At 36.5% G+C, this 25,966-nt stretch overlaps 1 protein-coding gene across 1 annotated transcript in view; it reads left to right on the top strand.

Annotated features, from left to right (window-relative positions):
- The window catches only part of LOC150087571 (sodium- and chloride-dependent glycine transporter 2-like), a 37,461-nt gene extending 13,778 nt beyond the window's left edge, over positions 1-23,683 (top strand). Inside the window, exons 12-14 of the mRNA XM_090372540.1 lie at positions 9,407-9,507; positions 17,391-17,561; positions 23,513-23,683. Of these exons, the coding sequence (XP_090228666.1) occupies positions 9,407-9,507; positions 17,391-17,561; positions 23,513-23,683 (443 nt within the window). The remainder of the gene's footprint in view (positions 1-9,406; positions 9,508-17,390; positions 17,562-23,512) is intronic.
- Positions 23,684-25,966: the final 2,283 nt, after the last annotated feature.

Genomic DNA, 25,966 nt, shown 5'->3' with positions numbered 1-25,966 from the left:
TGAACAATATTTCTTAGTTGGTATGAAAAGCCTAGTAGCCTTCAAAATTATTTCTTTGAATGATTCCCATTTTGAATTTGCTGTTGGTAACATCATCAGTTGGTCCCACTGTATAGAATTTAAATACTCTCTCAGACCACCGTAGTCACCTTTACGAAAGCAAAAACCCTTCCCTTTACCCTTGATGGTAGTTACCTCTTTGAGTAAATCTCACTTCAGCACACTGTGATCACTGCCACCTAGTGGTTCATTTATCTGCAGATTCTTAATGCATGAAGAATCACTGCTGATAATCAAATCAAGAGTATTACCCCCTCTAGTTGCCTCCCGAACATGCTGATGTAGAAAACAATCATCCAATAAATCCACAAAAGCCCTTGCTAGTGTGTAAGCGACCAACCCACAAATTCCAGTCAATCTCTGGGAAATTAAAATCCCCCATTATAAGACACTCAAATTTACTGGCCCACTCTATTTCTCTGCACAATTGCTCATTATACTCATCAGATTCATTAGGCCTATAACTAGTGGTGGGATTCAGCGGTTCGCACCGGTTCGGCCGAACCGATACCTAATTTTTTGTTCAGTTCGGGCGAACCGGTTGTTAAAAACGGTTGTTATTAATTCAGCAAGAAATTTTCGTTTAGTATTGATAAAATTAATGTTCTGACTGATGTTTATCAATGGTATAAGCACAGTGCTTTGTTTCATCAAATTTATTAACTATACTCCTAGCATTGGTGTACATGCAAATATACATGCACCTGTTTCTACTCTTAGTTACCATAACACAGCCCATATCCAGCGAATCACTGATTGGTGGAACAAATTTCCCTCGCAGGTAATTGAGGCTGACAGTTCGAATAAATTCATAGGTCAACTGGACAGTTACTATGTGAGGAGAGAAGCACATAATCTGTATTTTACTATATTTAATAACCAGTTATACCACGTGAAATTAATAGTTTATTAAGCTTATAGTCCGAACCTGATGTGCATACTGGTAGTATCGGCAAGCAGGAGTGTCAGCAGCATGGTCTGATGATGGATATCGGTAAGGTGCCTGAAAGGTTGTTGTTTGGTTTTTTTTTTAGGAGCATTAGCAACTAAGGCCATATTGCTCCGGGATATGCGGTGGTCATTCCCTGACCTTTCCACATCCTCCGTATTTGGTGGTGACAGGCTCGAACCCCGGTCTAATCAAGAAGCGTGTGCTACGCACTGTTGCTCCTTCCCACCTGGCTACGGAGGCGCCCTCCTGAAAGGTCACCTTAAATGTATAGTGGTTTGGGCTATAAGCTTAATAAACTATATTATTAATTTCACGTGGTATAATAGTGGTTATTAAATATAGTAATTAATCTTCATGGAAAACAATGAAGTAAAGTCCTTCCCTGACTGTATTAAATCTATTTTCTTATGTGCTTTTTTTTTGCCAGTTCAGCAAAGCCTACAGCTTCCTTGCACTATATGACAAATACTATTACTAATTTGAATGTATGTCCGCTTTGTGCGTTGCTAATAGCTAGAATACCATCATTAAAACTATTTATTAGGGTCACCCAGAATGTTATTTCAAACTACACATGTGCTTTGTCTGTAAATTGCATGTTCTTTAGTCGATTTGCCGTTTTACTGGACGAAAAACCCGTTTTTGGGGTAAAAACCTTGCTATCTACGCGTGAGACTGGCTAACTCAGCCAAGGAGTGTAAAAAAGCTCAATAAAGTTCCTCACTCTGGTCATCGACGGGATTGGAACCCGGGCCTTTTCCATTCGGTGTGGGTGGAACGATGATGATACCACTGTGCTCGTCACCGTCATCGCGCAGAATATCATCATCATTAAGTGTACTTAATCCATTTAAAGTCTTTAATAATTCAATCGTATTCTCGCAAACAGCTCTCGAGGGTATCAGTTGATAGATTTGCCGGTAAAAGAGACCCGAGTTCGAATTCCATCGATGACGTCAGGAATTTTTATTGGCCTTTCTCAAAACGTGGTTAAATTATTCAGTCTCAGGCGAGAGTAGCCTGGTTTTTCGTTCAGCAGACCACACAACACATGCAATTTATAGATATACTGCGCAATATGGTCTATTTGATTTATTAATGAATCAATATCCTTAATACGTTTAATTTATTATATTGATTCTATTTATTTTTCGATTTTTAATTATAAATGTATTATTTTTTAATTTTTAAAATCCATTAGTGATATTCATTCATTAAATATACACTAGCCAAAAAAATACGAACCTGAATTCAGTATTAAATCGGGCCGCCTTTGTTTCGAATAACAGCAAGTGTGCAAAGTAGCATGGATTCTATATGTTGATAATGCGTTTTGATCTAATTGTAACCATTCTTTCACAAAAATATTGTGTAGATGCAACAAAGTTGAAGGAAGATTACTTCTCTGCAGAATAGCTCTCTCTCTCTCTCTCTCTCTCTCTCTCTCTCTCTCTCTCTCTCTCTCTCTCTCTCTCTCCAGCATATCCCACACTTTATCAATAGGATTGAGATTATTATTATTATTATTATTAGCTATATGGTGCAAGGAAGCCTGAGGCTTGTGGTGTACCAGCCAAAAAAAAATTCCCGAGTAACCCTGAGAGAGAGAGAGAATCATCAAGAAAGAGAAGAATGATGATATCCAACTCAGGACCCTGGGTGTGCCAAGCCCATACTCACCAGATGTGAGCCCCTGGGGAGATCATGTGAATGTGGAGGGAGCAGGGATGATGGTGGAAATCCTTGTCATGTTTTTCGAACCATTCTTGCACAATGAGCTATTGCATTGTCATCCATAAAGTAGCCATCACCTTCAGGATAAAAGTATAACATTGCAGGCTGCAACAGATCTGAAATAATATTCAGGTACTCCCTGTACGACATTTGACTTTCCACAGGTATCAACGGATGCAGTCCATTCAAAAGAAACATTCTGCCTGCAATGATACCACCGTCAAATACTCACTGTCTTAATAAGGAAATTTGGATCCATTGCTTCCGTGACATTCTCACCACACTCTCTGCTCTGCCCACCATCAATGCATAGCAAAGTGTATAGTGATTCATCTGTTCCACTACATTCTCGGCACCATTGCAAGCGGATTTTTCTGTTTTTCTCTGAAAAAAAAAATGGTTTTTCGATTAGGCAGGTCACTGCCAATACCCAATTTCTTCAATTCCCTTCGCATGGTACTGGTTGAAGTAGGGCAGTTCTCAGCTTGATTGAATTTAGACATTTGCTTCAAGTGAATATCTGGAAAGTTAAGTTCCCCTTATATGACATTCCGATCTGCTGACACTCTCTGTATACTTGTTCGTTATATTTATCAGTCATTTGGCTGATTATGACTTAAAGTTAGTCACACACACTATCACCCAGAAAAGGAAAGTAATAACAAACATTACTCAAACGTTACGATGAACACCATGGCGAGATCCTAACTTCCTTACAGCTCTAAAACGGTGTTCACAGGGCGGCTGCTAGTTAGTACACAGGGCCAAACCTATTGGTAACTCTCTAGGCGGGTTCCAGATTAGCTAGTGTATAATCTTGCTACCTCTACTCTGCCAGTGACCGGAGGGGGTCCGAGTAGCGTGTATGCGGGGGCAGGCATTGTCGAGGCCACGTTATATTCTTACCATGTGTATGCCATATCAAAAAATTTTATTACTTCATACCCCCCCGCCTTTTCTTACTATTGAATACACCATGAATTATCAAACTAATAGAGCAAACTTATCTGTGAAAAGATCTAAACCTCCCCGCACTTCCTAGTTCATTTCACAAATATACATGGTCTCAGTTCTAATCTCAATGATGTCCATTTCCACTTACACTCTGCCAAACCCTATGTACGTTTTTTGAGAGAATCTCAGTTATCACTTGATTCAACCACTGCTCATCTCAGGTGTCTGAATTATTCACTGTATGATTCCTTTCGCCTTCAAAGATGGTGCTTGTGTATATGTCCATTCTGAAATTCTGTCAGCATCTTAGCAATTTGGAATCTCTTCTTTTCGATGTTGTCCAGATTAAAAGGACCCAGCTGATCAAGATGCTGAGGCTTATGCAATTACTAATGACCTGGCACAGATTGTTCATTTACTTACCAGTACATGGTCCAGCTGAGTGGTCCTCAAGGCACCCCATATCACTTGGTGATGGTCTCTTCTCCAATGCACTAAACAGAAGGAACTGGAAAGTTGCAGTTCATCCTGCAGTGGATTGAAAATGGCTGATGATGAATTCAGAACAGTATCCACAGAAATGCATTATATAACCATAGGTATTTGGACACCTCTATACACATACTGTACCAGAATACCACTGAGCATGCATATTGACTCAGACATACTAATGTAAATCTCTCACAATTGCCTATACAGCAGTGGTACATTAGAAGTCAGTATGGGTTGTGGATCAGAACTTTTAAGATGGAACATTGGTTGGATGCAGCATCAGTAACCTTTCAGTGCATATAAGTGACTTGCCTGAACTGCTCAAAATCCACTGTAACATTTATTATTATTATTATTATAATTAGCCATATGGTGCAAGGAAGCCTGAGGCTTTTGCTGCACCGGGCAATAAAAAAAAAAAAAAATTCTGAGTTACCCTGAAAGAGGGAGAAAACAAGAGTCAGAAGTAGCATTAGCATTAGCATTAGTAGAGGCATATGATGCAAGAAAGCAAGCTTATTCAGCATCAGCCAAAAAAAAAAAAAAAAAAAAAACCTCTCCCATTTCACCCCTCCGTTCGTTCGAAATACCTGTCCAGTTGAGCTTTAAATTTGTTTAGGCTATCAACTTCAACAACAAGTGATGGATGTCGGTTCCACCAACCAACCACCCGCTGGCCAAAGGCAAATTTCCGCACATCTATCCGACATCCGTCCTTCCTCAATTTGAATTTATGCCCTCTCAGGTGATTATTTTGAGAAAGATGAAGAATCCCATTGGCATTGAGCATGCTCAAACCATTCAAAGCCTTATACACCTCTATCAGATCACCTCGCCGGTGCCTAGTCTCCAGACTCTGTAATTTGCAAAACTTAAGCCTTTCATCGTAAGAGCAACCCTTTGTTCCATTCACTAATCTTGTTGCCCTTCTCTGTACCCGTTCCAGCAGCTCTACATCCTTCTTGAAATGAGGCCTCCAGACCTGTATACAGTACTCAAGATGTGGCCTAACCATTGCCTTATACAAGGGAATAATCACCTCCTTATCCCTGCTAGAAAAATTCCTGTATATCATTGACAAGACACCATGAGCTACTCTTGCAGCTCGTCTGCACTGCTCAGAGAACTTCATATCTGCCTGCACAATTACCCCCAGGTCCTTTTCATTCTCCACCACTGTCAGTGTAGTACCGCAGAGTTGATACATTGCTCTGGGGTTACTGTTACCCATATGTAGTACTTTACATTTGTCAATGTTAAACTTCATTTGCCACCTCTCAGCCCATCTGTTCAACCTTTCCAGATCCTGTTGCAGCAGCATAGCGTCAGTAGTGTCCTTAAGGACCCTGCCAACCTTTGTATCATCTGCAAACTTAGACATTAAACTTGATATCCCATCATCAATATCATTCATAAACACCGAAAACAACAATGGACCCAACACTGAACCTTGAGGAACTCCACTAATAACATTAGTCCACGTTGAGCAGTGTCCATTGATTACCACTCTCTGTCTTCTGCCACTCAACCATCCCCTTATCCATAGCAGCAATTTGCCTCCAATGCCACACTGCTCCAATTTGTGCAGCAGTCTTCCATGTGCAACAGTATCAAAAGCCTTTCTAAGATCCAAATATATAATATCAAAGTTATTCCCTGCATCCAGTTCTTTTGTGACTACATCATAGTATCCAATCAAATTGGTCAGGCAAGACCTGCCCTTAACAAAACCATGCTGCGTCTGAGCTATAACTGAATTCTTGTCTAGATGATCCTGCAGTGCTTCTTTAACCAGTGCCTCCATTAATTTACCTGGAACAGAAGTTAAACTAACAGGTCTATAATTACTTGTGTCAGCCTTTGATCCTCCTTTGTGAATTGGGGTTACATTTGCACATCTCCAGTCTATGGGTACCTCCCCTGAGTCCAAAGAAGCTCTCATAATTATGGCTAGGGGTTTGCATACTTCCTTTGCTGCCTCCTTTAATATAACTGGATAGATCCCATCCACCCCAGGTGCCTTTTTTATGTTTATCCTCAACAATCTCTCCTCCACTTTCCTCTCAGTTATTACAAAATCATCCAGCTCACTGCCAATGTTTATTTTACCTACATCATTCTCCTTCCTGAATAACTCCTCATGCGTGAATGTAGATGCAAAATACTCGTTTAGATTGTTAGCCACCTGAGCAGGATCCTCAACTGTTGAACCATCAATATCCAGTGGACCAATCTGATTCATCCCTTTCCTTCTCGAGTTCAAGTATGTAAAGAACTCCTTTCTGTTTTTCTTTGCATCCTTTGCCAAGGATTTTTCGTAGTCTGCCTTTGCCTGCCTAATCTCCTTTGTGACTTGGTTACAGACCAACTTATATCTATCATAGGCTTCCATGTCACCCATTAATTTGTATGTATCCCATGCATTTTTCTTCTCTGCCACATGTCTCATTAGTCCATCTGACAACCATTTAGGCCTAAACCTTGAACAATATTTCTTAGTTGGTATGTAAAGCCTGGTAGCCACCAAGATTAGTTCCTTGAATGCTTCCCATTTTGAGTTTGCTGTTGGTAACATCATCAGTTGGTCCCACTGTATAGAATTTAAATACTGTCTCAGACCATCATAGTCGCCTTTACGAAAACAAAAACCCTTCCCTTTACCTCTGATGGTAGTTACCTCCTTGAGTAAATCCCACTTCAACACACTGTGATCACTGCCACCTAGTGGTTCATTTATCTGCAGGTTCTTAATGCATGAAGAATCACTACTGATAATCAGATCAAGAGTATTGCTCCCTCTTGTTGCCTCACGAACATGCTGATGTAGAAAACAATCATCCAATAAATCCACAAAAGCCTTGCTAGTGTGCGAGTGACCAACCCACAAATTCCAGTCAATATCTGGGAAATTAAAATCCCCCATTATAAGACTCTCTGATTTACTGGCCCACTCTTTTTCCCTGTACAATATATTATTATACTCATCAGAGTCATTAGGCCTATAGCACACTCCTACTCTCAATTTTGATTTCCCTATGCTTATGTCACACCAAACTGACTCGACACTGCCCTGTCCATCGATGTCAACTGGCTTCACTTCCTTTGACTTTATGTGTTTCTTAATTAATAGCATAACCCCTCCTCCCCTCCTGTCCTGTCTATCCTTTCTATATACATTGTATTCCCCAAATTCCAGTTCCGCATTACTTATATCTGTGTGACACCACGTCTCTGATATCCCAACAATATCTGCCTTTGATGTTTTGAGCAATACCTCAAATTCATCAAATTTATTTACCAAACTCCTAGCATTGGTGTACACGCAGGTATACATGCACCTGTTTCTATTCTTAGCTACCCTAACACAACCCATGTGTTTACTTGTAACGCAATGACTACCAGCAGTCTCTGAAATATCCTGCATCTTGTTTTTCAGACTTCTGCTCATTTGAATAGAAGCAGTGCAAGAATCACTTCCACCTCTGCCAGTGGCTACTGTTAATCTATTAGTCCTTGTATCCCCCCCCCCCAACTAGCAGTTTTCCGACCCACCTAACACTGCCTCGACAGCATCAGCAAAAATTCTTGCACCCTTTCTATTTAAGTGTATCATAGAAGGGAATCACAAAGAAAGAGAAGAATAGTAGTGGCGATACCAACTTTTGATATACTGCTTAAAATTGATGGCTTTAATTTACCGAATCAGTGATATCCTAAAAAGGTATTGAAGAGTAAAAGACTTACCTTTCCCTAAATTGAATGAAAATCTTTCTCCTCTTTCTCGACTGGAATCAAAAACGGTACCGTCCAGTAACTTTCCCACATAATGCACTTCCACTTTGTTACCACTACCTGGGGTAACATAGCCAGTGCCCTCCTTAATTATTTCTTTGAAAATTCCTCCGTTTTTCTCTGGAGTAATATCAACGGCGTTTGAACCCGGTGTATACACATTGGCTTCTTTCTGCTCTTTGATTCCACTATTCTCCAACTGCTCTTCTGCAGCAACATCACCATCAGCCATCTTAGACTTCATTTGTCTTGTCTTTTGGAATCAAAATTTTCAAAAACCTACTTAATTAACGCTTATATAAAATTTACAAAAATTCCTTTTATTATTCCTACTTTTTGAAAAATTCAGACGATACGAGAACCAAACTAAAAACGATAATACAGAAAAATGCGCAGTAATGCGACAAATTCGCGATTTGGAATTGTAATAATAAATGTTTTTATTTCAGAATAATCGATCTATAAGCAAAATAATAATAACACGTTTAACAATAGTTAGCGTGCAGAGAACAAAAAAACAATTCCCAGATAAAACGAACTTCTTGCGTTACCGGCTAACAAACAGAGATCTAGAAAATTCTAAGAGAACATGTCTGTACTTGGTCTAATTCAAAGATGGAAAGCTGAAGCTGATAGGGAAAGAGGTCTGGATAGCCTCGCAAAATATCATGTTTGATGAATCATAACATGGGGTAGTTCATGGCCACAAGAACATCAATCAGTATGCCAACCATCTGTAAGAAGTCACAGCCTTGGATTCAATTATAGGGTAGCTGTACATAAGTTTAGAAAACCATGCTCACCAATGAAAAAACACTATTTAGAGTGGCATTATTCCCAATGGATGTGGGGATTGCTTTGGAAGCAGTTCCTGTTGTAATGTATTGTCTTGACCATGAAATTTGGTGGAGGCTGCCTGGTGGTATGTTGCTGTTTTAGCTGGTTTTGGCATAGCCTTATGTTGGTGGTAAGGCCATGCCCAAACTAGCAACCTGAAACCATGATGTCCATTGTTCTGGATTCCGTGTGCTATATAGAATGTGATAAAAGTCGGCTCATTAGAAGCTTGGTGAGAAAGATCCAGACAAACAATAAACAGGGTAAATGAATCTGTCCTAGAAAGCATTTGCAGACACCATCTACTAGGTTTGAAGTAAGTAACCTCAAATAATGAGGTTTTCTTATATATACTTCAGTTTTACTATTCCAGAAACAAGAAAGTGGCATATGCACAATAAAGCTAAAGAAATATCTCCTTGTCAAGGAAACTACAAATTAAAATGAGACACATATCACAAGAAGATTGAAAACACACGGAAGCTTATTACTTTCTTATGTTTATCATATTCAAGAATTTCTGATATTTATATGAACTTTTTTTTTTTTTAATGTATACAAGGCCAACTCTGGATATTTTTCTAGGTGTTCGTCGTTTCTCTAATGACATCCATCTAATGCTTGGAAACCAACCGTCAGTATATTGGAAATTCACTTGGGCCTGCACTTCTCCCCTAATTCTGGCGGTACGTATCCTCCAAACTATCTCTTACAAATGCTGAATTAAAAATTGGTAACTGAATAAGAAAAATAAATATTATTTATCTTTATTTTATATGATCAATAAAATCAATTTATACAGTGCTTTTCAAGTACAATACTTCTTCCCTTCTACAGCCTGTTATACACCAAGCAGCCTTTGTTGCTAATGCACCAATAAAATCTTAAACTTTAAGCCTCCACAGTCCCAGTCCAACACTAAACATTTCCTTTTATTGTGACCATGCAGAGCAATAGTAGCGAAGAAAGTTTTCACAAAATGTCTGTAAACGAGGGAATGTGCATTATATTTTAAAAACATTAATAAATTAATGATTCATTATGTCCATAGAACAGAGTGGTTTTTCAGTTGATAAAAATGTCCTGCACATCATGCTGTACAAAGACTTACTAACATTATTCACTCATTTCTGTTTGTAGCAAAACAGCAGTTCCAAGGTTATAAGACACAAGACAATATTAAAACCATACTTAAGACAAATTTTGTACTTCATATTGTGGAGACATCAAATTTCCTTGTCTCTCCCGCTTTTCAAAACTTTTGCATAATTAATTTTCATGTCAAATTCTCTACCACCTTTAATTTATTCATAGATTCTTGTAGATAGTAATAGTGGCATGTGATGCAAGAAAGCAAGCGTATGAGATTATGTAGCATCAGCAAAAAAAAAAAAAAAAATTCACACAACCATTCCCTCTAAATGTTTGTCTAGTTCCTCCTTAAATTTATTTAACCTATCAACTTCCACAACGACAGATGGAAGTTTGTTCCAGCAATTAACAACCCGCTGGCTAAAGGCAAATTTATGCACATCTATTCTACAGCTGTCTTTCCTCAATTTGAATTTATGCCCCCTTAGGTTCATAATCTGAACAAGTGGAAGAATCCCATCAGAATTCAGCATGCTCAACTCATTCAAGGCCTTATACACCTCATAGGGGCCTAGTCTCCAGCCAATGCAAAAAACTCCAGGGGCTCACATCTGGTGAGTATGGGCTTGGTACACCCAGGGTCCTGAGCTGGATACCATCATTCTTCTCTTCCTTGGTGATTCCCTTTTATTTCTCTCTCTCTCGGTACTTCAGAAATTTTTTTTGGCTGGTGGAGCATAAGCCTCAGGCTTCCTTGCACCATATGGCTAATAATAATAATAATAATTTGCAGAACTTAAGCCTCTTTTGGTAAGAGGATCGCTTCATTACCCTCACCAAACTTGTTGCCCTTCTCTCTACATGTTCAAGCAAATCTACATCCTTCCTAAAATGAGGCCTCCAGACCTGTATGCAGTACTCAAGGCACAGCCTGACCATTGCCTTATACAGAGGGACAATCACCTCCTTTTCCCTGCTAGCAAAATTCCTATATCTCATTGACAAAACACCGTGAACTCCCATGGCAGCCTGTCTGTATTGCTCAGAAAACTTCATATCTGACTGCACAATTACTCCCAGGTCTTTTTCATTTTCTACCACCTTAAGTGTAGTAGTACCACACAGTTGGTACATTTCTCTGGAGTTACTTCTATCCATATGTAGTACTTTGCATTTGTCAATGTTAAACTTCAGTTGCCACTTCCCAGCCCATATTCCCAAATTTTCTAGATCCTGTTGCAGTAGCACACTGCCATTAACAACCCTGCCAACCTTTGTATCATCTGCAAACTTTGACACTAAGCCTCATATATCGTCATCAATATCACTGATAAATATACAAAACAGTGGACCCAACACCAAACCCTGTGGGGCTCCACTAATAACATTAGTCCACAAAGAGCAGTGCCCATTGATTACCACCCTCTGTCTTCTCCCACTCAACCATCCTTTTATCCATTATACCAACTTACCCTTAATACCATTCTGCTCCAATTTGTACAGTAGTCTTCCATGCGCAACAGTGTCACAAACTGTCCTGAAATCCAAGTATATGATATCAAAATTATTTTTTGCATCCAGTTTCTTTGTAACCACATCATAATATCCAATCAAATTTGTCACACAAGACTTTCCCTTAACAAACCCATGCTGTCTGAATTATTGCTGCAGTCTTGTCTAGATGACCTTGCAGTGCATCCTTAACCAGTGACTCCATTATTTTACCCAGAACAGAAGTTAAACTAACTGGTCTGTAATTACTAGTGTCACCCTTTGATCCCCCTTTGTGAATTGGGGATACATTTGCACATCTTCAGACCGTGGGGACCTCCACTGAGTCCAAGGATGCTCTCATAATTATGGCTAAGGGTTTGCTTACTTCCTTTGCAGCCTCCTTTAATATAACTGGATAGATCCCCTCCACCTAAGGTGCCTTTCTTAGGTTTAACTTCATTTCTCCTCCACTTTGCTCTCAGTTATTATAAAATCATTAAGCACCCTGCTACAATTTGATAACCTTCTGGCATTTTCAATCCTTAACTCCTCATGTGAATATAGATGCAAAATACTCATTCAGTTTGTTTGCTATCTGAGCAGGAGTAACAGTCGAACCAACGGTATCAAGTGGACCAATTTGATTCATCCCCTTCCTTTTTCCTTTTAGAGTTTATATAAGTAAAGAAATCTTTGCTGTTTTTCTTAGCATCCTTTGCCCCAAATATTTCTTGTAATCTGCCTTCGCCTGCCTAACCTCCTTTGTGACTTGATTACAGAAAAACTTATATCGTCATAGGCTTCTGTGTCGCCTGATAATTTATATGCATCCCATGCATTTTTCTTCTCTGCCATGAGTCTCATTAGTTCATTTGAAACGTTTAGTAGCTCCCACGATTAATTCCTTGAATGCTTTTCACTTAGATTTTGCTGTTGGTAACATCAATTGATCCCACTGTACAGAATTTAAAAACTGTCTGAGACCACTGTAGTCACCTTTATGGAAGCAAAAACCCTTTCCTTTACCCCTGATGGTAATTATACCTTTAAGTAAATCCCACATCAGTACACTGTGATCACTGCCACCTAGTGGTTCCTTTATCTGTAAATTCTTAATACATGAATGATCAATGCTAATAACGAGATCAAGAGTATTACCCTCTCCGGTTGCCTCTTGAACATGCTGCTGCAGAAAATAATCATCCAATAAATCCACAAGTCTTACTAGTGTGTGAGTGACCAACTCACAAGTTCCAGTCAATATCTGGGAAGTTAAAATCCCCCATTATAAGACATTCTGATTTACTCGTCCCCTCTATTTCTCTGTTGAGAAATAGTACTCCTTCGAGTCATTAGGCATATCACTCAACACTACACTGTCCATCTATATCAACTGGATCAGTAGTATAGCTACCCTTTTTCGTGCCCGGAGGCAAAGAACATGTTCAGGCCCCTAGTTAATTAATGAAAATTGCAAAAACAGGAGACAGGCAAAGATGCTGGGCCCCTAAAGGGCCTGGAGGCAACTTCTTTTGATTTTATGTTTTTCTTAATTAACAGCATAACCCCTCCTTCCTTCCTATCCTGTCTGTACACATTGTACTCCCCAAATTCCAATTCTGCATTCCTAATATCTGTGTGACACCACGTCTCTGATATCCCAACAATATCCGCGTTTGATGTATTGACCAACATTTCAAATTCATCAAATTTATTTACTATACTTCTAGCATTGGTATACACGCACCAAATAGTGCAAGTAGAACAATAGATCTTACCATTTAAAGCACAATATTATTAACATATAATAATGATTAAACTTTTACATCTTCCTCATTAAACATTGTCAGCAACTTATTTTATTCAATAGTCCAGGAAAATTATAAAAAGAAGGGACAGTGATAAGGTGCAGTCCTGTTCCACTCCAAATTTAACCTGAAACCATTTTTTCAATGCTCCTTCAATCTACACCACAAAATTGACATCTTTATACACCCTTCCTCCCTTAAAAGATTATCTTTTATGCCATTTTTGTCTAAAATTTTAAAGGGCAGATTTCTAGGTACCTTTGTTGTATGCATTTTCAAGTGAACAAATCTTAAATACTGGTTCCTGTTACATCCCCATGACTTTTCTATAATTTATCATAGTGCAAATATTTAATCATGGCATCTCCTATTTGGCCAAAAACCTAACTGGGCTTCCCTATGGTTACATTCAACAATAGTTTCTAGCCATATGTTCTGAAATATTACTACAGATTTTAACTGAACACTAAGGAGTGAAATTCCTCTGGTTATGTGTTGGTACAATTAATGCCTTGGTGCAATCTTCTGGAACTTATCCTTCAGAAAACAACTTAGGGATAATATGTAATTCCTGTGATGCTAGTTCCCGCCAGCTTTCAGCATTTCAGGTCAAATTTCATCAATACAATAGAATTAATCTGATAATCTTAATAATTAATAGTGTCCAAATTTTCTCCATTTCAGTCTTTTCCTCTTCTATTTGTCTTCAACTCTTTGTTTTGCAAACCATCAAAATATTTACCCCATACTTCTAAAATAGCTTACTGTTCTGTTTTAATTTTGCCCTTATCATTTTTTGATTACCTTAGTTATGGTTCACCCTCTCCCAGATTCTGCAATTTTAGCTAAACACCAGAACCCACTATCTAATACTTGTTTTCCATATTTTTACCAAAAATCTTCCCGTGCTTTTTCTTTTGTTTTCTTTGATTTTTACATCTTGCACTTTTTTTAGATATTCCAATAAGGATTCATTAAATTTATTTGCCAAATGTCTTATATATTTATTTTTTTCTCTAACTGCCTCTTTAATTACTTCAGTCTACCAGTGTTAAGAATTTCCTTTATTTAAAGACCTGTCACTTTTTTGCCAATTGCATTACAGTTCTCTAACTTTTTGTTATTCATTTGTTCTGGTAAATCTAGCTTTTCAAATTTTGTTCATTTTAGTACTTTATAGACATTAGTTTTGGCACTAATGATCATTTTTAATTTTGTCAATACAAAACAATGGGCATTTCCAACATTAACTCTATATATCCTTATATATTTAACTAGTTCAAGATCCTTTTATTCTTTCTGTTATGCTTCCTCCATGTTATACTCTTAGTTACTGTTTGTAATTAAAAGTACATGGCTGGTCCCCAATTCTAGTAGCCTTTTACCATTATCACTAAGTTTACTTTCTCCTGAATTTTCTTAAAATATTACTGCAAATGCAATAGCCATTTCCAGTACTAATCTTTCTTTGTAGCTTCCTTTCTAAGATATTAAAGAATTTTTTATTTCATCTTTTTCTTGAGCTTCCAACTGGACACCATATGCACACACAAATTTCTTCATTTTAACTTTTAAAATGAAGGATAATGCTTCTCAGCAAATTCAACTTTCTTCCAAACACAATAAAGGTGAAGAAAAAGTTACTGCTACACCTTCATTGTGCTATATCTTTCTCTCAGGATAAATCAATTTGTAATTACTGTTTAGCGGAAGCTTTAATGTTATTCATTCTCTTGTTTTATGAAAGCTTTATTCTGATATCATATTGACCTGGTTCTTTCTTCTGCAAATTTCCACTTCTTTTTTGTTCAAGCTTCTAGCATTAGTGGTACTATTTTTATGACTCATGCAGTTGTTTACTCTAAAATTCAGATATGTGAAAATTCTTGGTCCACTATACAAGTCTTTTTCATAGCCTCCCTTAGCATGTATTATTCACTGAATAACTGTATTACAGATTAATTATTATGGAGTTTAGTATTTCTTGCTAATTTATATTCATACAGATGTTTGAATTTCTTTTATTACTAACTACATCAGCTCAGTGGTCATGCACTTTGGCCTAGGAATGTAACAATAACACCTTAAAAATAACATCTTGAATTTGTACTTGTTAAATTCACCACTTGATTTTTCCACTGAATGGAATTCAAATAGTGTCCTAAAGCCATAAAAAATATCCTTTGTGAGCATATTACCTTTGGCAAAAGTTTATTGGATTCAGTGTAAAATTTGAATTAGCATTAGTTGAGGCATGTGATGCAAGAAAGCAAGCTTATAGAGCATCAGCCAAAAAAAAAAAAACCTTCCCATTTCACCCATCCGGTCACTCCAAATGATTGTCCAGTTCAGCCTTAAATTTATTTAACTATCAACTTCCACAACAACAGATGGAAGTCTGTTCCAGCAATCAACTAGCAAAATGCAAACTTCTGCACATCTATTCTACAAGTGTTCCCTCAGGTTCTTAATCTCAGCAAGTGGAAGGATCCCATTGCATTGAGCTTGTCCAACCCATTCACAAGGCTTAAACACCTCAATCAGATCACCTCGCAGGTGCCTACTCTCCAGGTGCTACAATTTCCAGAACTTAAGCCTCTCTTGGTAAGAGGATCCCTTCATTCCTCTCACCAATCTTGTTGCCCTTATCTGTACATGCTCAAGCAAATCTACATCCTTCCTAAAATGAGGCTTCCATACCTGTACACAGTACTCAAGGATTGGCCTGACCATTGCCTTATACAATGGGATAATCACCTCCCTGCTAGCAAAATTCCTGTATATCATTGACAAAACCTCATGACCTACTCTGGCAGCCTGTCTGCATTGCCCAGAAAACTTCATATCTAACTGCACAATTACTCCCAGGTCTTGTCTTTTTCATTATCTACCACCCTAAGTGTAGTACCACACAGTTGGTACGTTCCTCTGGGGTTACTTCTACCCATATGCAGTACTTTGCATTTGTCAATGTTAAACTTCAGTTGCCACTTCTCAGCCCATCTGCCCAAATTTTCTAGACCCTATTGCAGTAGCACACTGCCATTACTGTCATTAACAACCCTGCTAACCTTTGTATCATCTGCAAACTTGGATATTATGATGTACCTTCATCAATACCACTGATGAATACACAAAACAGTGGATCTAACACCGAACCCCAGAGAGACACCACCAATAACATTAGTCCACATAGAGCAGTGCCCACTGACCACCACTCTGCCATCTCCCATTCAACCATCCCTTTATCCATTGCAGCAACTTGCCCTTAGTGCCATACTGCTCCAATTTGTACAGCAGTATCAAAAACTTTCCTGAAATCCAAGTATATGATATCAAAATTATTTTTTGCATCCAGTTCCTTTGTGACCACATCGTAGTATCCAGTGAAATTGGTCCGACAAGACTTCCCCTTAACAAACCTGTGAATTAGTGCACATGTTAAAATGTATAACTTGGTTGAAAAAAAGAAGTGCTAATTATAACATGAAACTAATGCATCAAATTGATGCTGCAATACTTGGCTAGATGCGAATCTGATAACTGATCCCAGGGGCTCACATCTGGTGAGTATCTCTCAGGGTAATTCAGATATTTTTTTTTTTTGGCTGGTGCAGCATAAGCCTCAGACTTCCTTGTACCATATGGCTAATAATAATAGTAATCTAACATTCAAAAAATAAAATAAAATCATAAAAATAAGAATGAAACAAAGCACTCACCCTAAGCAGGGTAAATGCACAACTCTCTATCCAAGGAAAAACACTAACCAAAGAAAGAGTGCAACTTCTATAATAAATGAAACTGAAGACAGGGAACCCACAAAGAGTTGGCATTCCTTGAGATGACCTGTGAACTCTAAAAGAATTGTATTTCAGCCATTTATGGCCAAATGTCAGTCAAAGGTAACAGAATTGCACCTTGCCAAGTATAGCTCTAAGTGCAGCATAGACAGGTTTTCACATAAACAGGTTAAAAAAATATATACATTATGCAATCTGTAAAATATGTGACTTTTTTATACTGCGAAAGAAAAGATGTATTAACAGCAAAATACTATAAGTTATATACCCAACAGAGTGAGCAATTAACAGGGTTAATTAGCTGACCAAGAAAATCACAAAAGAAATATTTCAAATTGTTTATGAATTTTGTTTGATTTTTTTTTTTCATAGTTTGTATTGTTTTATTCTGTGGCAACAACAAAATCACTGAAGTACAACAATTATGAATACCCTACCTGGGCTAATGCAGTTGGATGGTTGCTGGCTGCTGTTCCAGTAAGTCAACTCCCTCTATGGGCAATTATTGCAGTGTGTAGACAGAAAGAACCAGGACTGTTCAAAGTAAGATATATTTCATTAACGACGGTAATATTTTAAATTTTAGGGTTTTTAACTACGTGCAGTATACCATGTTTTAAAAATTACAATTGCCTTTAGGACAGTGGCAGTTTACCACTATCTCTGAACAAACCCCAGGGGCTCACATCTGGTGAGTATGGGCTTGGCACACCTAGGGGCCCGAGCTGGATATCATCATTCTTCTCTTTCTTGGTGATTCATTTCTACTTCTCTCTCTCTCTCTCTCTCTCTCTCTCTCTCTCTCTCAGGGTAACTCGGGAATTTTTTTTTTTTTTTTTTTTTGCTGGTGCAGCATAAGCCTCAGGCTTCCTTGCACCCTATAGCTAATAATAATGATAATAAATAACAATAACTGCTAATAACTACCACAATTTATATCTGGCTGCAATTTTTTCTTTTTCTCTCTGACATTGAGTTTCCCAGTGATTTCTCACCTAAAACAAAATAATGCAGGATATTAAATTAATTAATTAGTATTGGCCAAATAGTGCAAGGAAGTCACAGATTTTTGATGCATTGGCCAAAAAAAAAAAAATAAATAAATAAAATAAAAATAAGATAAGAAGCAACAAATTATGCACTTCACTCCTCGTGAAGGTAACTATCCAGTTGACCTTTGTATTTCTTCAAGCTGTCAGCTGCAAGTGAGTGATTCCAATCAATCACTCACTGGCTAAAAGAAAACTTCATACAACCTAGTCTAAATGTATTCCCCTGAAATTTGAATTTATGGCACCTGGTTCTCGAATTCTTTATAACAATGAAAATTCCACCTTCATTCATTTTACTAACTCCTCTCAGAGCCTTCTAAATCTCAATCAGGTCACTTCTGAGGTGCCGGGTTGTCAAGCTCTGTAGCCCACATAATCGGTCTTTCCTCATATGGTCATCCTTTTGCTGATCTCAACATGCAAACTGCCTATCTTTGGATCCACCCAGGAAGCACAATGTCATTTTTCGGACAAGGTCTCCATACTTGAATACAGTATTCCAAATGCAGTCTTACAATTGCCTTATACAGTGGGATTATGACCTCCCTGTCGTTACAGGATAATGTTTGATAAATTATTGATCAGACACCGTGGGCTTTCCTGTTTACATTACGCAGAAAATTTCATATGTCTGTATCGTAACTCTCAGATCCCTTTTTAATTCAACCCCACCAATTGTATAATATATTTTTGGGTTGCTATTCCCCAAGTGTAAGACTTTGCATTTAGCTGCCACTTTTCTGACAATTCTTGAAACCTGTTCAAGTCATCCTGAATGTGTGCTACTTGGCACTGATCATTAACGATTCTACCAACCTTTGCGTTGTTTGCAAATTTTGACAATATGCCTTCTATCACTTTGCCGATGTTGTTTATGAAAATCAGAAACAAGTGGTCCAAGAACTGATCCTTGGAGTATCCACTTCTGATGTTACACCAATCTGAAGAATATCCATTAATCACAACCTTCTGCCCTGCAGCTATCCATCTTAGAATCTTTCCAGTGATCCCAACATGTTTCAGCTTATACAGTAACCTCTAATGAGGGACTGTGTAAGTCCCTCATGAGTCAAATGCCTTTCTAAAATCTAAATAAACTATGTTGAATTTCTTCCTTACATCCAGCTCATGAGTAACTGTGTCAAAATAGCTTACTAGGTTAAACACAAGTTTCCCTTAACAAAACCATGTTGTATTCTTCAATGCCATTTCTGTCTAAATGTCCCTGGATTGCACTCTTAATCATTGTCTCTACCACTGAAGGCAGACTAACTATTCTGTAGTTACTAACTTCACTCTTAGAACTGCCTTTATGTATTGGTGATATGCCAGAACTTCTCCACCTCAAAGATGTCCTCATAATTTACCTCAATGATTCAATATTCTCTTGCACTTCCCTCAAAATTACTGGGCACATGTCAACTACAGGAGCTTTATTTTCCTTTATGCTCAAAAGTTTTTCTAATAAATGGTCATCTGTAATTTCAAAATCACTAATTTCATATGGCTCAGCCTCACTCACACCTCTTCTCAGCATGAAGGGGTCTTTTGTCAGTAAAGATCAATGTAAAGTACCTATTCAATTCATCAGCAACATCAGTTGGGTTATCTAAGACTTCCCCACACCCAGTACAAAGGAGCTGATCTGATCTGATTCAATTTCCTCTTCGTTCTATTTACATACACGAGAAATTCCTTCTCCCCATTTTTTGCTCTTAGCCAGTGCTTTCTCATATGCAGCCTTGGCCTATCTAAACTTATGTGGCACTATTACAAATTAACTTATAGCTCTTGTGGACTTCAATACTTTCCATCGTCGATCTGTAACTATCTCATGCTATCCTTTTTCTGCTCTATTAGACCAGCCAACTGAGTATTTATCCATCGAGGCATCGTTCTCATGCTGTATTTTCCTAATGGTATATATGAATTCATGGCTTCCATGATTATTGCTTTGAAGGTATTCCATGATTCTAATGTATTTGCTATCCCTCTGCAATCTGCCCCACTAAAAGATGCCATGTAGAACATTGAACTGTCATAGTCCCTTTTCTGAAATTAAAACCCATGCCCTTACCTTTACTACTTCATCTTTCTTCATTTTCAAACTAACGATTGTGTGTTCACTACCTGCTAATGATTCCTGTACTTTAAGCCCTGTGATGTCATCTGATTTGCGGGTAATGATGAAGTCTAGATTTTTACCTCTAGTATTTTCTCTAACATGGTGCTACAAATAATAATAATCTAGCTTATTTAAAAACCTGTTCCCCACGGCAAGTTTTTCTCCAACTTATTCCAATCAATTAGGGGCAGATTGAAGTTACCTAAAATAAGGCATTCACATCTGCATGTAGACTCTCGTCATACTCTTACAAACTTCTGGTCTGTAGATTACTTTCACTCCCAATCTTCGTACTTCTGTTCAAATGAATATCATCTCTACAAAATAGATTGCTTCTACCTACAAGTGCAGCCACACTGATAACCCTCCCCAAGAGCCTTGAAGATTCCCTCAAATCTTATGTTAATCCACAATTATGCTTATTCAAATTTCAATAAGCATAATTTGAATAAATATTTTTTGACTTCATGCTCCTGCAGCATTTTAAAAATAGGCAGACTTCCAATCATCCTGTGTGTGTCATATTCTGGACCACAAGTCACTTTTCTTGTGGGAGAGGCAGGGCAAAAATTTTTCTATAATTTATATTTTAAATCCATTATCCCAATATCAAAAGTAGCCAGGAATTTATCCTGTAAAAGTTCCACAGATGAATTCCTAGAAATCAGTGCTGGCAACTGGTTTCAAAGCATAAATGTACAAAATATCAGAAATATCTATTGTGTATTAATAACTGCTCAAGATGACTAGTGGCTAGCTTCCCAATCGTGTAAGCATGCATACATACTTCAAAAGCTTTGAATGTGATACACTGTTTACTTAGAATTATCATTCTTCTTGACAGACAGCTGATGTTATTGCTATTTAAAGTTAGTTAGATACTTTCATTTTGTTTGAATGTTTAAAATGGTCTATTATTATTTATCTAATTATAAATTTTATGAAACATATTACAGTTATTATATCTTGAATCACAATCTACATATTGGAGAAGTGTGACATTGAACCTATATACTGCCACAAAAATGTGCACATCTCATTGTTAGCTGTAGATGGTAAATCAGATGTAATAACATAGGTTACGATGAAGTTGTAAACTCTTCTGGCCTCCAACTGTACAGAGTATAAATAGAAATTTATTTATTTATGGTTGTAAGACAAATTATTATAATCTATTGCCATTATAACAGACACTACTATAATAACAGTAAAATGTCAGCATGCCCTGCCAGATGATGACAGTTGATCAAGCTAAAAAAAAAAAGTGATTAATGTAAAAAATAAAATTACTTGTGGCATTGAATTAAATTCAATTACTTGTTTTGTCTGGGCTGATCCCAGACAAAGCAAGCAAGTTGATTCCAGTGTACCACTTTTACTTTTATTTTAGCTCGAATTTGACTTACTTTTGTCCTTTTTTTGACCCTTATCAATGTGCCATTTTATTTTCAACTCTCAACTGTCTTGCAGGTTATGTAGCACTTTATTATTTACATAGATAAGTGTCACAACATGATCAAGCTTCATATATATATATAAGTTTATTGTATTTTATTATGCTTTTCATTCTAATGGAGCCGAATCGATGTAAAATAGTCCAGCTACTGCTACAATTGCAAAAGACCATAAATGTACAAAATGGCACTAGTGATCCATTAGTCATTAAAAATATTATAGTTCAAACATTAAATATTATCGATGCAATAATTATATCAATAATATAATTTTTAACAAATAGAAAGCGCATGAAAATTCAGTATTATGCACATGCATAATACTGAATTTTCATGCACTTAATAATTTTACAAACTTGAAAATGGAAGAGAATAATATTTACATTTTATGTTTATAGTACTGTTTTTTTTTTAAGAATTAATAAAATTTTGTTTTGTTGAAAATACGAGACGTAAAAACTACAATTTTTAAATTAAGTTTTTGGAACTTTTGTTAAAAAATAAAAAAATTACATTTAATAAGTATTGCAATACATTAATAAAAGGTTATGCATTGATATGCTCCAAGCAGAATTTAAAAAAATGAAAAACTTTTTTCAGAAATTAAAAAGAAAATTTGAGGTCTGTCAGACACCATGCCATCACTATAGTTACAATGGGTAGTGCCATTACTGCTGCTGAGTTACTGTAGAAAACCAGGAAAAAAAACACACATACACAGTTAAAACAGAAAAATAAAGCATTTTTACATGCTCTAATTTTCCATTAACATCATAAGAACATAATTATTAAAATTTTCTACCCCTCTCAGTTTAACAATAAGTTTACATGTGAGTGACTAAGGGCAGTATGGCTGACAGATGGCAAATCCTTGCTTGTTGAGTTGAAGATGCCATTCCTCACACATGGCCTCATCAAGTTGCATTAAATGACAAGTTGCTGAAAGAGGAGTCTACAATGTATCACTCGCTGCACCACAAGTGAGTGGCCCCAACATTGCTTGTAATTGCACAAGTGCTAGCAGGAGGGATAAGCATCAGTCACACCAAAAATGTTCCGCTGTAACCAATGTGTGAACACTCAGCTGTCCTACATGTTTACCTCTACCAACTCATCCTTGTGGAGATGCCATCAGTGCTTGAAAATGTGAAACTATTCAACTACTTTCAATTTGGGAATGGTTCTTGTAAAATCACACAGCTGCTTGTCTGTTAAATTGTGCAGTCACAGATATAAAATGTCACTTAACTTGAAATGTGTACCTGTTTAAAATTTACAAAATGATTCCAGTTGGCAAAGGGTATAAGCAATTTTAATTACAATATAATTTAACATTGTAATTAAAAATGATTTAATGTGTTTTGGATATAATGAAGAGTAATAATATTGCAAAAGTAAGTTACAGTAATAATAGTGAAAAAATAAAAGTTTTACTTTTAAAGAGAACACTCAAAACTGTTAGGGTGCTTAAAACATTAATCAATACAAATTATGAACATAAAAGATGGTTACAGTGTGCGAACTCCATGATGAAACTTTTGACTAATGAATATGAGAATATCCTCACTCCAGATATTTTATTAACCATGATTAACCATGTTTTGTTAACAATCACAAGGTGCTGTCATGGAGTTCTTGTTTTATTAACCAAAAGTATCATTTTATTTTTGTATTGTCTCAGTTTTGTTGTTGTGCAAGTCTTTCAATATTTCAGTTTATAATGTATGGATTCAGATCATGAATCAATACTTAAAGATTTTGAATTGTAAAACTAGAAAAAGTAAAATGAAAGTGAGAAACAAAACAAAGTAATAATTTCTAATAAAAGTCCCCTCCATCCACCACTCTTGTTTTTTCTTGCAGAAAATAAGGCAAGCTTTGAAGCCCACTGATAAATGGGGTCCCAATGATGAGGAGGCCAAGCAAGAATATTCTAAAATGTATGTGAATAATCAAATTAATAAAACTGTTTCAAAAGAAAAACAAAATGGTTCCCCAAGAAACTCAACAGTTTCCATAATCTCTAATCTTTAATTAATGATTTGAAAAAGTCTTAAAATGTGTTTTATCTGCAGTGCAGATATTAGCTTCACTACTAAACCCAAATTCTTAGGTGAAGTTCCAAATAATTTTTCAGTTTACTATTAAAAATTATGCTTTTTATGATGTTTATATATTTATATCAACAGAATATGTAAATAACACAAGATAACACAAATAAAATACTGCAAATAAAATTTGTTACAGGTGAAACCCATTATAATGCGATGCTCAGGATTCAAAGAATCACATCATGACGTAAGGGCTCGCATTAGAAATTCTAGCAATTTTTGCCATTCAAACTTCATACGTACTATCAATTTTGCTCATCTCTTTTATTTTTGTGCATTAATTGCAATACTACAACTAAAAAAAAATCATGTAAAGAATAATAATGGAAATAATATGCAATTGCACTGTTTCAATCTTTTATTGATGCATTGTACAATAAAATATTTTAAAAAACCAATATTCATGTTGTTAAATATACATAAACACACCCCTTTTTGTCACAAAAACAAATCAATACAAAAAATGCTTTTCGACGTAGTTGTATTGACTGTTACATTCGTGTTTTGAAATTAACAAATGGCCAAAAATTCGGGAGAAAAAGGAAAACATATGTACTTCGTGTTCTTTCAACTACTAAGTAGATAGTGAACAAACTTTTGCACATTTTAGTCGTTACTTTCAAGTCTTATATATTTTAAACAACTGTATCAAGGGTTGACTGTTTCATTGCAACTTTTTGTTTCTTTTTAACAATTTCAATAAGGCGTTTTAACTATAAAATTGAAAGGGAATCTACCTTTTCTGTTTCAAGAAATTTTATTCAAGTTTGCAAACCAGCGAGTGCCTCCACAATATAAGTCTAGTAATGTTAACAAGTAATGTAACAAGCTGTTTATTATGGTTCTTAAAGAAATCAGAGGATAATGTGTATTGTGGTTTTGCATTAAACTGAAAATAGGAATCCAAAATGTTGATCTTCAGTGAATAAAAACACATTTCAACTGATGAAAACTGGGAGTCATGCTTGCTTCGTGTTATAAGCGGAATTGCATTCTAATGAATCGCGTTTTAATGGGTTTCAGCTGTACCAATTATTTAATTTTTGTCATTTAGTCTGAGTTTTTATTCTTAGCCTGTTACAACACAGAATGTAAGCTACTACCATGTATGAATTTGAACACATTCATTACTGTGTTAGGCAAGTTCACTTAAAAATTTACCGAGTTTATGCTTGGTTATTTACAATCAAAATACATTCAATGTTGACTTTTACGTAATTATTTTTATTATATTATTTATATAAACCTTTATTGAAAGAATATTAGTGGCTCTTCCTCTCATGCCTTTCTTATTCTATAGTATAAAAAGTTGGAATGTTTCAAAGTAGAGGGGAATAGCTTTTTTTGTGAGTGAAAAACAAGGTGTACATAAGAAATAGGTAGTCCACAGAAATGTGCTTATCCAAAGTCCAAGAATTTCCACCAATCCAAAAAAAATTTGTATGTATGTTTTATAGGTATGCTTTTTATCTTTATTTTCAAAAATATGAATTCCTGCACCCATTCCTTTTGAAATTAGATTACAACCCATAAATACTAAGAATAAAAAATAATTGTTGTTGTTCATTAACCTGGGTATTCATCAGCTAACAAATATATATCTATAATTTAAAATGTAACTAATTTAGGATTTAAACAAGGAAGCCAAGCACTTAATTTCCATATACTGTGTATAACTGGCATACAATGACAGTTGCACACAACTATCAAAGTAATAATTGTTATTATGTACATTATTGCTCAAGAAATTGAAAGCTATATCTGATCTAAACATATGCTAGAGACAGGAGAGCCTGCTTCCACAGGGATGGCATACACTTAAATAGGAAGAGTGCAAGAATATTTGCTGATGCTATCAAGGCAGTGTTAGGTGGGTCGGAAAACTGCTAGCTTGGGAGGACACACAGACTAAAAGATTAACAGTGGCCGCAGGCAGAGGCAAAAGTGATCCTTGCGCTGCTCCTATTAGAATGAGCAGCAGCCTGAAAAGCAAGGTAATTGAGATTTCCAGGACTGCTGGGAGTCATAGTGGAACAAGTAAATATATGGGCTGTGTTAAGGTAACTAAGAGTAGGAACAGGTGCATGTACACCAATGCTAGGAGTAAAGTTAATGAATTTGAAGAGCTTGAAGTGCCCTAGTCAAGACTTCAAAGGCAGATATTGTTGGGATATCAGAGATATGGTGGCACACAGATATAAGCAGT

The sequence above is a fragment of the Mastigoproctus giganteus genome, chromosome 4 (genome assembly GCF_048544385.1).
Source record: "Mastigoproctus giganteus isolate SK-2022 chromosome 4, ASM4854438v1, whole genome shotgun sequence".
NCBI classification, from domain to species: Eukaryota; Metazoa; Arthropoda; class Arachnida; order Uropygi; family Thelyphonidae; genus Mastigoproctus; species Mastigoproctus giganteus.
The sequence above is the reverse complement of the archived record's forward strand: the minus strand, read 5'-3'. Positions and strand labels throughout refer to the sequence as shown.